At 40.5% G+C, this 14,700-nt stretch overlaps 1 protein-coding gene across 1 annotated transcript in view; it reads right to left on the reverse strand.

Moving 5' to 3' along the window:
* Window positions 1-562: 562 nt before the first annotated feature.
* The window catches only part of DRAM1 (DNA damage regulated autophagy modulator 1), a 66,632-nt gene continuing 52,494 nt past the window's right edge, over window positions 563-14,700 (reverse strand). The window contains exons 2-7 of the mRNA XM_069764275.1: window positions 11,620-11,687; window positions 8,292-8,434; window positions 6,637-6,814; window positions 2,014-2,072; window positions 1,789-1,881; window positions 563-904 (exon numbers count right to left, since the gene is read on the reverse strand). Coding sequence (XP_069620376.1) covers window positions 860-904; window positions 1,789-1,881; window positions 2,014-2,072; window positions 6,637-6,814; window positions 8,292-8,434; window positions 11,620-11,687 — 586 coding nt within the window. The 3' untranslated portion in view covers window positions 563-859. The remainder of the gene's footprint in view (window positions 905-1,788; window positions 1,882-2,013; window positions 2,073-6,636; window positions 6,815-8,291; window positions 8,435-11,619; window positions 11,688-14,700) is intronic.

Below are 14,700 nucleotides of genomic sequence, written 5' to 3' on the forward strand. Positions count from 1 at the left end.
TATCCACGCATTCTGCAGACATTGCTGCATTTACTATTATGTAATGTCGCACCTTTACCACTGACCCGATTCTTTGTATTGCCAAGGGTTAAATCAGTGGTGAATATGTTAAATCTGCATCGGTCAATTCCCGCCGTGGATTTTCTCAGAGTATAGATGAGATGTTATAAAATCTCCTCCACTACACTGGTGCTATAACACATTGGTTTAGTGGTTAATAAACACCAGGGAACATTTATCATCGAGTTTGAACCAAAATGTGGGTGCCAACCCCTGCTATATCATTAAGACGGGTACTACCTTATGTTATGCCCTGATATTAGCATGTTATATTGCACAGTTGGTGGTCTTGTATTTATTTCTATGTAGCTATATAGTGGGCCCCAACAATGATTTTCTCTGGTGGGCCCAAGGGGCTCCAGTCCGACACTGGCTCTAGGCATCATGGTAATAGCCATAAACAATGCAAGATAGTAGAATATGAAGTTCTAATTCAGTAGGTAATGGCAGGTTTCTAACATATCAGAGCGATTATGACACACAAAACCACATTCAGGTAAAATGCAAAACTTTAGACAATAATTTATTGTTAATATTATTAGGTTATGATACGTACATGTTAAAAAAACAACTCCATACACAGGATTATCATTTATTCATTAAAAAAAACAAAAACATAAAAACATCGCATATAAAAATCCAGAAATGTTGGACGGACATAATTTACAAAAACACATAAAGTAAATGTTGTATCTCTGCAAACAAAGCAGATAGTGCAAAATGTGTTCGTCTCTTATTGACTTGTAAAGTCACGATGAAATATTCCCTTTTTTTCTATAACACTTGAATGGAGCAGTTGTCAAAAATCATCATGGATTTCTATAGACATTTTCACAGTTACTGCCTGCAGGAGAATCAGAAAAAGAATTATTAGGACCAGTTCATCATGTAATAATTGTTATGAGAAGCCGATGCGATATAAGGATATGTCTGCACAATTATATTGCATTCTCCAATCCAATGTATACACTAGTGTACCGAGTGACTTTAAATGAATGGAAGTTAAAGGGTGTCCTTTAGGCCTCAAACAGATATTCATTATTTTTCTGGTATGCAATAAATGGTCTAAGTTTCATCTGTGTTTTATTTTCGAGTTTTAATTAGTGTTTGTCAGCGAATCAGTTTTTACCATCAGTGATTTTAATGTATGAAAAATTAATAAATAAGTTCCAATATATTGCAATCTTAGTCACTGAGCCATGTGTGGGCTCGTTCTGATTTTCACTTGCCCATAGACTTGTATGGGTCCGTGACTCAGATAGAAAAAAACAGACATGTCTCCGTGATTCTTTTACAGATACACGGTCCGCAAAAATATAAACAGCTTCATACATTATAATGAGTACGTATATTTATGGATATATTTTCTCCTTCCACTTCTAGGTAAGCATTGTACATCTATATGACCGCATACGTTGCTGTGCCGTTTCATACGGGGGAGCAGTATGCCCCCAAACAATGCTGTACAGGCTCACAGTGCACAATGCAAAATATACCGTAACTCATATTTCACTGCATACAACTCCGCACAGATAAAGTAAAAAAATAAACAAGGATTAAATCAGACATTAATTTTCAATTTATCAAAAGTTGACTGACACAGGTAGGAATGGTTCGGCAGCGCATATTCAACTGAAACATCCGGTCTTGCCCAAAAATACAGTAGGTGATCAGTAATATATTGTTGATTATTAAGGAAGGCTATTTAGATTTATTATTGAAACCAACCTGAAACTCCTTTATGTAAGTCAGGAAGAAGGTCACAAATCCGAAAGCTACAATCCACTCACAGGCTGCACTCGCCTGGTGATATGGTGAGGGCTGTATCCAGAACAAGGGAATATAATATGTAGTGGTATTAGTAAGAAATTACAGGTACATAAAGGTCTACAGTATAAAGATTTTAAGACTTACAACTGAAGTAAGTTTAAAAAAAAAACCTAAATCTCATACCTCCTCACCAATGGTACAATGGTACAGCTTTATGCCATCAAATGCAGCACATATTATCACTATTAGATGTACATGTTAAGGAATTTACTGGTAGTGGAAACCTTCCAGCTCAATATAGCAGCGATTAATACTGCATGTAAATTATGTATGTACACTTGGAAAACACAGGCGAAGCTCTCATCTCACTAAAAAGAAAATAATGTCACTATAGTGTATGGCATTTTAGATTATGATGCCATGCAGTGCATATTACAAAGTGACACAACTGCCAGACTGTTAACATCGCCATCAGACTAGCCTTTTATTAGAACCTTTAGTTCACAAGAGTGTATGCAGAGAACACTACAAATTCCCTACTTCCATACACTGAATTGTAGAATTCTGGTAAATTCAACAGGAGCATTAACAATTGATATGTGGTGAGCTCCCTCTACTGGCTGCAAAGCATTGCATGTGCAACCAGAAGAAGCACGTCTGACAAATATTTTATCCACTAAACCTTTCTAAATACGTCTGCAAAGAAGAGTAGTTGTATTAGAATACTTAGCAATGGACTGGCCATCTGGCAATTCTGGCCAATGCCAGAAGGGTCGTGGGCCGCCTTGCTAAGTAGTTAACAGATTTGGTGTAATCAAGACACCCATACTGTTAATACTGCTAAGAGTTGTCACAGAGCACAAAGTCGCTGACTCCATCACTTACCCCAGCAGGCAACGGGTATTATTAGAAATGTTGGTCTTGGTGTAAAAAAGACATAGTAGTATTTTAAGGCCAGACGGTACTTATTCAGATTGTTCGTATGTAATGCTATAGTCATTACACAAGATGATATAATAAATAACTATGTACAGAAAAATATTTTTTTTCTAATGAAAAAACAGGCAAATATTGCACTTTTAGTAAAGAAAGGCCAAGTGTGCCATATATGCTATCATGCAAATAATGTCCCAGACCTCCAGACGAAGCATTTCATTGCGAAACGCGCGTCGGGTGTGGTGGTCTCCTGGTTCGTCTCCATTCATTTGGTAACTATGAGCTGTTATATGCTTTGTATTAAGACATGTATATTGTATGACGGTTCTTGGACATTATTTGCATGATAGCATATATGGCACACTTGGCCTTTCTTTACTAAAAGTGCAATATTTGCCTGTTTTTTCATTAGAAAAAAAATATTTTTCTGTACATAGTTATTTATTATATCATCTTGTGTAATGACTATAGCATTACATACGAACAATCTGAATAAGTACCGTCTGGCCTTAAAATACTACTATGTCTTTTTTTGAATGTGAGTTGCACTAATACACTGGTATTGACAGTTTTGTAACTACTTCCAGGAGATCCACCTTCTTTTCCTGTGTCTGTTTTTCATCTGTGCCTGCTTGGGCATTTTTATGACCATGTTGTGGTCTTTATTTATGTCTTCAATAAAATATTAAGTATATTATATTTGTGTGGTGCCTCTTTTTATAGGTGGTTACCAAGAACATTCGTCCAAAGATTCCTTCTGCTAAGCTTGGTCCCAGGTTTATTGGTCCTTACGAGATCATTGAGATGGTCAATCCAGATGCTTTTCGTTTACGCCTTCCTCAGTCGCTTTGGATCCCCAATGTGTTCCATAAATCCCTTCTTAAGTCCTTTGTACCATCTTCCGCAGGGCCTCCATCCCCTCCGCCTCCTGTCTCTGTGGATGGTCAGACCGAGTTTGAAGTAGAACAGATTGTGGATTCTCGCATGGTAGTTCTCTTCAGTATTTGATCCATTGGAGGGGTTATGGTCCTGAGGATCGATCTTGGGTCCCGGTGCGATCTGTCCATGCTGATCAATTGGTCCGGGCATTTCATGCACATCATCCTGGGAAACCTGGGGGTCCGGTGGCCCTCCTTGAGAGGAGGGTACTGTTATGGTCCGTTCCAGGGTTTATTAGTGTCTGCCCTTTTTTCTGGACGGATCATGTCAAGGGTTAACTTTGCTCTGCCTCATTCTGGGTTCAGGTTTGCTATTTAGCTCCCATGAATCTTGCTGGCAGTGACAGCTATAATTCTGCCTTCAGCGTGTTAACCTGACCCTGCTGGTAGCTCTTGATTTGCCATGCTGTGAACCATGTCTTATCCTGTGTCTGTTAACTCCCTCTGTCTGCCCTTTTCGCAGTATTTCTCTGTCTGTTTGTCTGCTTGATTCTCCGGTTTTGATCTCCTGGCTTTTATTATTTACTTCGTTGCTGTTTGTCCCTATTGTACTGTATATTGCCCGTTCTGGTTTACTGATCTCTGGTTATGTTCTGACTATCCATCTGTCTAATCCTATTATACTGTTGTGCTATCTCATGATTTTGACTCAGCTTGTCTGACCACTCTGTCGCCACTTGGTGGCGTCTGTTCTGCTGTCCTGTGTGTGCAGTCTCACTTTCCTCTCAAGTTCCCCCTGGTGGAGGTTGCACTGTACTGCACTGCAGCAGCATGACAATGTGCCTGAAGAGGCAGCACTGCAGGAAAGTGTTGCTTGGACTTGTGAACCTGAACATTATGTGTTCTGTCTGCCGTGAGCGGGAGGAAACCCACTCACAGAAGGACTGTTTGTTCTGCCACCATTTTGTTTTGCTTTCCTGTTTTGCCCAGAGGGCTGTATTTTCTTTGCTACACCTTGATTTATGCTGCCTACAATAAGCCAAAGGAAGTTTTTAAAGTGGCAGTGTACTCGTGTCTACTTCCATGTGCAGCCAAGTGAGAAAATCTACCACAATATATATATATATGTTATATATAGTCATCTTTTACATTTTAAAAAATACAAAGAGGAAAATGAGCCAATGCAGAAGTTTGGAAGTTTTGGCACCCTGCCTGATTAGTGCCTAGAAGCAATCCCCTTTGCATGTATCACAGGTTGTAAGTACTTTTTATAGCCAGCCAAGAGTCTTTCAATTCTTATTTGATGGATTTTCATCCATTCTTTATTTGAAAATTTAATCCAGTTCTGTGAGATTCCTGGGTCGTCTTGCATGCACTATTTTGAGGTCTAGCCACAGATTTTCAATGATATTCAGATCAGGGGACAGTGCGGGTCAATGTAAAACCTTCAGCTTGTGCCTTTTAAGGTAGTCTATTGTGAATTTTGATGTGTGTTTAGGATAGTTATCCATTTGTAAAAGCCATCCTCTTTTCAACCTTAGCTTTTGTTTACAGATGGTGTTATGTTTGCATCAAGAATACAACACAACCCCAAAAGCATGATTGATCCATCCCCATGCTTAATGATTGTCGAGATGTTCTTTTCCTGAAATTCTATGCCCTTTTTTCTCCACACATACCTTTGATTATTGTGGCCCTAGAGTTCTATTTTAACCCTATCGGTCCACAGGAGCTGTTTTCAAAATGCATCCAGCTTCTTTAGATGTTCTTTTGCATACGTCTGAGGCTGAATTTTATGGTGAGGACACAAGAGAGGTTTACTTCTGATGACTCTTCCATGAAGGTCATATTTGGGCAGGTGTCTTTGAACAGTAGAACAATGTACAACAACTCCAGAGTCTGCTAAATCTTTCTAAAGGACTTTTGCAGTCAAGTGAGAGTTTTGGTTTGCCTCTCTATCAATCCTAAGAGCAGTTCTCAATGAAATTTTGCCTGGTCTTTCAGAACTTTTCTTGACCTTGACTTTTTCTGTTAACTGCCATTTCTTAATTATATTTCGAACTGAGGAAAGAGCAACTTGAAAACGCTTTGCTATCTTCTTATAGCCGTCTCCTGCTTTGTGGGCCTCCACCATTTTCAATTTCAGAGTGCTAGGCTGTTGCTTAGAAGAATCCATAGCTGCTGTTTTTAGCACAAGTTTAGAGAGTTTCCAAAAGATGATAGTGAACAAGTCATAACCCTAACAGGCTAATTAAGGTCTGAATCTTTGGTCAAAGTTTTCTGAGCAAACAAATCTCCAACAGTGCCCAAACTTTTGCATGGCCCCATTTCCCTTTTGTAATTTTTAAAATGTAAAACATGACAATGTATTATTTTTTGGCCAAAAATACAAAGGGAATGTGTCATCTTTAACGTTAGGCCTTTTAGAGATCATTTAATCTTTAACTTGATTAACTGTTCACAATAACAGTAATTTTGATCAGGGGTGCCCAAACTTTTACATGCCAAAGTAAAATATATATCATCGGAACTCAGGAGCACTCTAATTTATAGGATTGCCATCTTCTGGGTAAGATAGTTGGCAAAGTAAGAATATTAATTCTAACATAACTTGATTATTTTTAGTTGAAACTGGGCTCAACCAGTTTTATTATCTTCACTTGCAAATCAGCGTTGCAATCATACAGTAGAAAGTAGAAACCATGACTATCTGGCCACAAACTGTACATTGTATACAGCGCCCTTGGCCAGGTGATGAGACTACTACCCAGTTTTACAAAGCATAACGTTCATCATCCATACATTACCCATGCTTCTACAGTCTGCCCAACTTTCTGAGACAACCTGGTGTCTACTAATGAGTTCCTTTGGCCAACTTAAAGGACGGATGGGTGAAGTGGAAGCCCAACCAACCTTCTCTCCTCCAAGTACAACAGCCATGTTTTATGATGCTAAACAAAACAAAACCAATGAATAAGTATGAAAAGGATACTAGGAAATATTGCAATTATTGATAACACTGAAATTGTCATTCGTACGTAGCAGATTCCCTTTTTGTTCCATTGAGGGCAGGCTTTGAAGGTGATAATTGATTGAAGAAATATATATGCAACCCCACAGATGAACGTCATGAGGGCTCCCACTTCATGCACTTCTGTGACAGTTGTCTCCTGTAAGATAACATACATATTATGGCATGGTTATTACAGGCTCAGTTGTGCTATCAGAAAACCAAATGATCATGTAGTATACCATTGTTTTGATGCAATAACCAAACGCAGCCACAACAGGGGGTTGTACAGAGGACAACTTCACTTCTTCAGTTCCCGCTGTGGTTTAGCAGTTTTGTGACTATTTCACATCAGCTCATTCATCATATGACTTGTGGTGAAGCAAAGACAGCACAGTTTACAAAGTACATCGAAGTCAATAAAAGTTGACATTTTTAACACTTAGGACTTTTTCATCTTTTTAAAGAAGCCTGCCTTAAAGGGAGTCTGTCACCACCAAAACTCAAATTAAACCAATTATACAGTAATATAGGGGACATAGCCACCAAAAAGTCATCCGTGTAACATAGATTTCACTACTTTAGTTTTTACCCAATTTATTACATACACAAATGAGGGAGCTCCGGTGCACTATTGTCATGTTGATTGACAGTACTTGCTTGCCTAAGGCGAGCACTGCTTGAATTGAATCCCTGGCCCTGGACGTATGCACTGACACTGCAGGAGCCAACACATGCACACATACACATGGTATCTGTGCAGGCAAGGTCTCGTTCCTCTCTCCTGTCTACAGTGGCCTCTTGCTGCTGTGTTACTCTGTGTGCAGCGAGTACCCACTGCAAACAGGAGAGAGGTATGTGAGTATGCCCACACTGATACTGGGTGTGTGCACTTGCTGGGCTCCTGCAGTGTCAGTGCGCATGTGCAGAGATTCAATTTAGACAGAGCTTGCTCTAGCCAAGAGAACAAAGGGGAAATGCAGAGAATGTTAACTGAGTATATAAATTCAGAACTTGTCCTGGACTACGATATTTATGAGTTATCTTTAGGATAGATCCTCAATATAAAATCAGTGTTCAGCACCTCCACCTATTAGCTTTTAGCTAGCTCGATTTACACAGTGCAAGAGCCATTGCTTTGTATACTGTGTACATATGTCCACCATGGGACCCAATAACAGCAGATTTGTGGGGCTTTTCTGGGTGTTGGACTCCTATTTGTCTGATATTAATGAGCCATCCTAAGAATATGTGATCAATATTATAGATCTGGTCAATCCTTTTAACTACTGTAGCTAGCAGAGATAAACTGCATTGTCATTTCATCTCATTCATAATTATACAGATTAGCAATTCATTGTTAGCTGTAAATTAAACTAAGTCCATGTTCACACGTTCAGTATTTGGAGAGTATTTTACATCAACATTTGTAAGTCGTAATGGGGTTGTCCGCACATACGTCATTATATATTTATAAATACATTGATAGAAATGTATTAATGCTACTACATAGGAAAGGGGGAGGAGTTGTTCATGGCAACCAATCAGAGTCTTCTTTCTATATTTAAAAGGGTATAAGAAAATAAGAGCTGAAGCCTGATTGGTAACCATTATTAGATGCTGGCCAACTAACCCACCTGAAAAGAAGCCACAATGCCCATCCCAATGCAGCCAAGAACTCCAATAAGTAATGACATGAAGTTGAACCAATAATTCAAAAAGGAGATTCTCAAATTTTGAGCCTGGATTATTTTATACCTTGTGTACATTGTAGCAGCACCTGATGAAACAGAAACAAACGTAAATTATATCAGAACATCGTAAATCAAAGTTAAACATAGATTAATCTTAATATATTATTTATCATTTAACCCAATCACCCCCAGGCCATTTTCTTATTTTTCATTTTTAATTCCCTTTCTTCCAAGAGCCATAACATTTATATTTCTGTCAATATAGCAATATGAAGGATTGTTTTTTGCGACACTAGTTGTACTTTTGAATGACATCATTAATTTTAGCATAAAGGGTACTGGCAAATGGGAATGAAATTGGGAAAAAGTGCAATGCCACAATTGTTTTTTGAGGTTTTTTATTATCATGTTCACTATGTAGTAAAACTGACCTATCAATATGATTCTCCGGGTCAGTACGAGTAGGCAGATATCAACCATGTATAGTTTGCCTTTTATTTAAGTTTTGAATAAAAATGTGGAAATTTGTATAAAAGTTAGTTTTTGCTTTTGGTGCCATTTTTCAAGACCCGAAATGTGTTAGCCGGCATTCACAGTAAGATCATAATGACAGGCACAAGGGTCATCAGCAGACGTCCGGCTGTCAAGACAACCTCAATCTCTGACAGCAGGATTTCACACGTGCCGACAGGGGAGCCCATTATTCCATGTACCCATTGGTGAGCACATTACGTGATAGACAAGTGAAATAAAGCGTACCCCTGTCGGCGCATATTAAACTCTGCTGTCAGAAATTGACAACAGGGCTGTTAAATTCACATGACGTCTCATAAATCAACTGTCATGTGGGGTAAAGATGCAGGCTCAGCAAGTCAACGCGCATCAAAGGAAGGAATACCACATTTGACGTAAATATACGTCATATGTCGTGAATGGGTTAATGAAACACTCCAAAACTGCTACACTGTTTTATCCTAGCAAAGGTCCCATGTCAAACAATGCCCCTTAGGGATGGTGTTAGGCATAAAGCAATGGGTGTAATAAACCTGGTGAAGGGTGTATGTATATAGGTATAGTCATTTTCTAACCTACATGGAGACCTGACCCTTTCTCCATCTAGAACCCAAGTCTTGAAGCCAAAGTGTGCTAAATGTCTTTTAGGCCGGGATCACACATACGCGAGATACGGCAGAGTCTGGCAGGTGAAAACCCTCCTCTGGCGCCGGCACTCCGGAGCGGAGCGTGCAGCCGCACAGCAACACATGGAGCTGCACGCTCCGCTCAGGAGTGCCGGCGCCAGAGGAGGGATTTCACCTGCCAGACTCTGCCGTATCTCGCGTATGTGTGATCCCGGCCTTTAAAGGATTAATACACAAGACTCATTGCTGTTGTTGACTGCTGTAACATAACATTTTTTCTTTTGTTTTGAAGATTGTATTATATGTTTTTAACCTCTTAAAGGGAAACTGTCACCCCTTTTTTTTCGATTTGAGATAAAAATATGGTTCAATTGTGCCTGAGCTCTGCTTTACATAAGTACCTTTCATATCCCCCGATTCCCAACCTTTGCTTATAAAATACCTTTGTAATCTCTCCGATTTTGCATGTAAATTAGGGGAGAGCAGAGGGAGAGACGGCGAATAGGCCCGGGGTAATAGACCGGGGTAATTTACATACGAAAACGGAGAGATTACATATAAGCAAAGGTTGGGAATCGGGGGATATGAAAGGTACTGCTGTAAAGCAGAGCTCAGGCACAACTGAACCATATTTTTATCTCAAATCGAAAAAAAGGGGTGACAGGTTCCCTTTAAGGACCAGACTTTTACACATGCAGTGATACCAAATATGTGTAATTTTTATTTCTTACTTTTTAATGGGGGGAATGAAAAAGGGGGTGATTTGAACTTTTATTTACAACATTTTTTAAAACATTTTAAATCATATTTCTTAGGCCATGTTCACACAGTGCGTTTTTTACCGCGGAAACGCAGCGGTTTTGCCGCTGCGGTTCCGCGGCTGTTTTCCATGCAGGGAACAGTACACTGTACCCTATGGAAAACAGGACCCACTGTGCACATGGTCCTGAATTGAAAAAAAAAACCGCACTGATTAGCTGCGGTAAAAAAGAAGTACCATGTCACTTCTTTTTGTAAAACAGCAGCGGTTCTGCACCCATAGACCTCCATTGTGAGGTCAAAGCCGCAGTAAAACCCGCAGATGAAAAAAATATCTGCGGGTTTTACTGCGGTTTGTGGTGCAGAACCGCTGCAGTGTGGCTGCCCCCCGTGCCCCAATCCCACTCCCCCATGCTCCGATGCCACCCCCCCGTGCTCCGACGCCCCCCCCGTGCCCCCATCTCCCCCCATCTCCCCCCCTTATACTTACCCGGTCCCGTTGTCCGTCCGGCCGTCTTCTCCCTGGGCGCCGCCATCTTGCAAAATGGTGGGCGCATGCGCAGTGCGCCCGCCGAATCTGCCAGCCGGCAGATTCGTTACAAAGTGCATTTTGATCACTGAGATATAACCTATCTCAGTGATCAAAATAAAAAAAATAGTAAATGACCCCCCCCCCCTTTGTCACCCCCATAGGTAGGGACAATAAAAAAATAAAGAATTTTTTTTTTTCCACTAAGGTTAGAATAGGGTTAGGGTTAGGGGTAGGGTTAGGGTTAGGGGTAGGGTTAGGGTTAGGGGTAGGGTTAGGGTTAGGGGTAGGGTTAGGGGTAGGGTTAGGGGTAGGATTAGGGTTAGGGGTAGGGTTAGGGGTAGGGTTAGGGGTAGGGTTAGGGTATTTTCAGCCATTTTAACCCTAAAAAAATTCCTAGAAAACACACAGACTCTGGCTAGAAAACTGCATCAAAAAACGCATCAAAAAAGGACCAAAAAAGGACCAAAAAAAGGACCTGCGTTTTCTGCCAAGAGCTGCAGTTTTTTAAAAAACAGTCCTGAAAAAAAAAGGATGGAAATCAGGAACGTGTGAACATACCCTTAAAACATTTTTTTCATTTTTTTTTTAAAACAACTGTCAGCAAAGATGAGGGATCAGCTTGTGAGCCAGCATCAAAGTCAGGGTGCGCCATATGTCATTAAGGGGTTAATTATATTTAAAGTGAAGACTGACAAGTATACTTTTTCTGACATAACAATGAAAAGAGCCGAAAGATGCAGTGGTTTTTAGTCTAGACATCTCACTGCACAGCCCATTTACCCCCCAACCTACTGTGCCAGCTCATAAAAAGTCCAAAGAGAAACTAACTGGAGACACTTACCTAAAATGGCCGTAACACTGATCATGAATCCAAACAGTCCGCTTTCTGGAATACACGTGCCAGTGTCACTATATAACAATCAAAGGAATACAAAATGAAAGTGTGAATGGTCTCCTCTATATACCGATACCCACAGCTAAATTGGAGATTATCATTTCCTTTATTGCTCTTAAAAAGAAATGTTGATAATAGTTTGAAATAGATATTCCTTAATATAATAATTCTACCAGAAAATACAGCAGGGCAGCCGTGGAATCTTAAAATTATTCCATAAGAACCAATGAGCACTTAGTGTTGGATCTCATGAAGCCAATCAGTATCGATGCCTTATCAAAGTATTGACACTGACTGGCTGTTACATATTAGATCCTGAGAGCTGCAGTCTACTCCAGTACCATGAGTACAGTGCTAGTGTAATACCTAGGAATAAAGTGGAGGGCAAGTGTGGTCCATGCATCAAAGGGAATCTGTCACAAGGTTTTAGCTACATAATGTAGGGACAGAGACCCTGATTCCAGAGATATGTCACTTACTGAGTCCCTGTTTAATCTTCTGCAGATCTGCCAATTCTCTGAATGCTGCGCTCAGTTTAACCCCGCCCACACCACTGATTGGCAGCTTTCTGCTTATTAACAGTGTACACTGAAAGCGGCCAATAAGATAAATATAGACCACCAAGAGAACCATTTATAGTCAGTACCAGATAGTCCAAGCATTCAGTGGATTGACTACACAGCACACAAAATGGAACACTCCTCAATACAGCCAAATTATATGGAAAAAAATGGAGTACTAAGTCCACAAAATACTTAAAAAAGTACAACTTTGAGGCTAAGTGCACACGTTGCAGAATTTCAGTGGAAATTTCCGAGGCAATTCCGCAACTCCTGCCGCGGGTATATTGCATGCGGAATAGGCATGCGTTTTCCCGCTAAACACTAGCGATTTACAAGCATAATTATCTTGCAGAATGCTAGCGTTTTCCAAGAGATCTGTAGCATCGCTTGGAAAACTGATTGACAGGTCGGTCACACTTGTCAAACATAGTGTTTGACAAGTGTGACCAATGTTTTACTATTGATACTGCCTATGCCGCAACAATAGTAAAAAGATAGAACGTTAAAAATTATAATAAAAAGAAAATAATGAATCGTGATATTCTCACCTTCCGGCGTCCCTCGCAGCGTTCCCACTCCTCGCGATGCTCCGGTCCCAATAATGCCTAGCGGCGATGACCCCAGATGACGTAGCGGTCTCGCGAGACCGCTACTTCATCACAGGTCATTTTTGCAAGGCATTATTGGGAACAGAAGCATCACGAGGAGCAGGAACGCTGCAAGGTGAGAATATCACGATTTATTATTTTCTTTTTTTTAAACAATTATATGGTTCCCTGGGCCTGGAGGAGAATCTCCTCTCCTCCACCCTGGGTACCAACCGCACGTGATTCGCTTTCTTCCCGCATGGTGGGCATAGCCACATGTGGAAAGTAAGCGGATCAATGCATTCCTATGTGTGTGGAATCCCCACAATTCCGCACAAAGAATGAACATGCTGCGTTTTTTTCCGGAATGCGATTCCGCCGCGGAAAAAAACGCAACATGTGCACAAAAATTGCGGATTGCATTCTAATAATAGGATGCTTAATGTATGCGTTTTTTTCGCGGTTTTATCACGTTTTAAATGCAAAAAATCCTGAACGTGTGCACACAGCCTAATTAGATACAGATTAAGTACAAAAATGTCACCAAAACATAATCGTAATGTACACAGAATAAGTACAAGAGGCAAAAAACAGCAAGGGATCAGGTATGTGGTGGCTCATGTGTCCCAGCTGAGACTGACAGGGGCATTAAATAAAGTGCCAGTGCTTATAGTTTCAGAAAGAAGGAGTACAAGGATTTAGACATCAACGTATACAGACACCAAGTCCTATCAATACAGGTAATTACCATGCCTCCAAATCCTAACTCCTCACCCCAAAGTGCTTACGCATACTGTCGCTCAGACCGGAACAAAGACCACTGCCACCACCAACGCGCGTTTCGCGTTAGCTTTTTCGAGGTGTGGTCATCTGAAAGCTGCCAATCAGTGATGTGGGCGGGGTTATACAGAGCTCATGAATATGGAGGACTACATGGCAGAAAGTTTACTAGTCCTCTAGTGATAATTTTTTGCTGATACAACTGTGATTATATCAAAACTACACTAAGCAGCCCATAAAGTGACACATCGCTGGAATCAGGATCTCTGCCCCTACATCATACTTCTCTCAGATTACCAGGCAAAAGCCTGTGGACGGATTCCTTTTTAGTACACTTACCAGAACAATTTATGTACTAGATAAGCATAGGTTTTACTATACTATATCTGTGCACCTGACTTAAATTCGTAAGAACATACCTTTTTTTCTTTTACTTTTTTGCTTGTTTCACTTTTACCAGTTTTCCTTATTTTAGGGTCTTTAGAGCCAACTACCAGATTTCCACAGAGATAAAACCTGTAGTTTTAGGTTACATTATTTTCTACTCACCATGGTCTTGTGATTGAGGGGGCGCTATAATTTAATAAGTGCTAAACACTATCTAAATAAAACAGCCATATTAATACTGTAAGACTCATGCTGGTGTGGTAGATGGAGGCAGGTATATCTCGCCCAGGTGTTTGTCCTATGTGAATTAGGCCACTCAGTATCTTCAGGGTGCTAATGGGTTAATGATTGCAGGAATAAAAGATGACCAGCTGGGTGTTTCCAGTGTCTGCCTGGGGCACACAGATTGCCTGCCTGTGTGGGACAAAGTGAGTGAAGAGCTCTGCTAAAGATCTGTGTGATGTTAGCTGGGTGGGAGAAGCCCCCCAGTTGTTGAGATAGCAACGTATTTGTTTAGTTAGTGCCGGACAGGCTAGGATTTATTTTTATGTTTTGTTTTTTGTGTTGCTTTCACGTTAATAAATCTGACCTGAGGTCAGCCTGCTCAGAAACCTGCTGTACGCCTCAGATTCAATGCACAAACCACGTGTCCTTTGACCCCAGCAAAGGCGATCCCAGAGTGTTTTGTCACATTGTGGTGGAGAATGCGG

This window comes from Ranitomeya imitator, chromosome 4 (genome assembly GCF_032444005.1).
Source record: "Ranitomeya imitator isolate aRanImi1 chromosome 4, aRanImi1.pri, whole genome shotgun sequence".
Taxonomy (NCBI): Eukaryota; Metazoa; Chordata; class Amphibia; order Anura; family Dendrobatidae; genus Ranitomeya; species Ranitomeya imitator.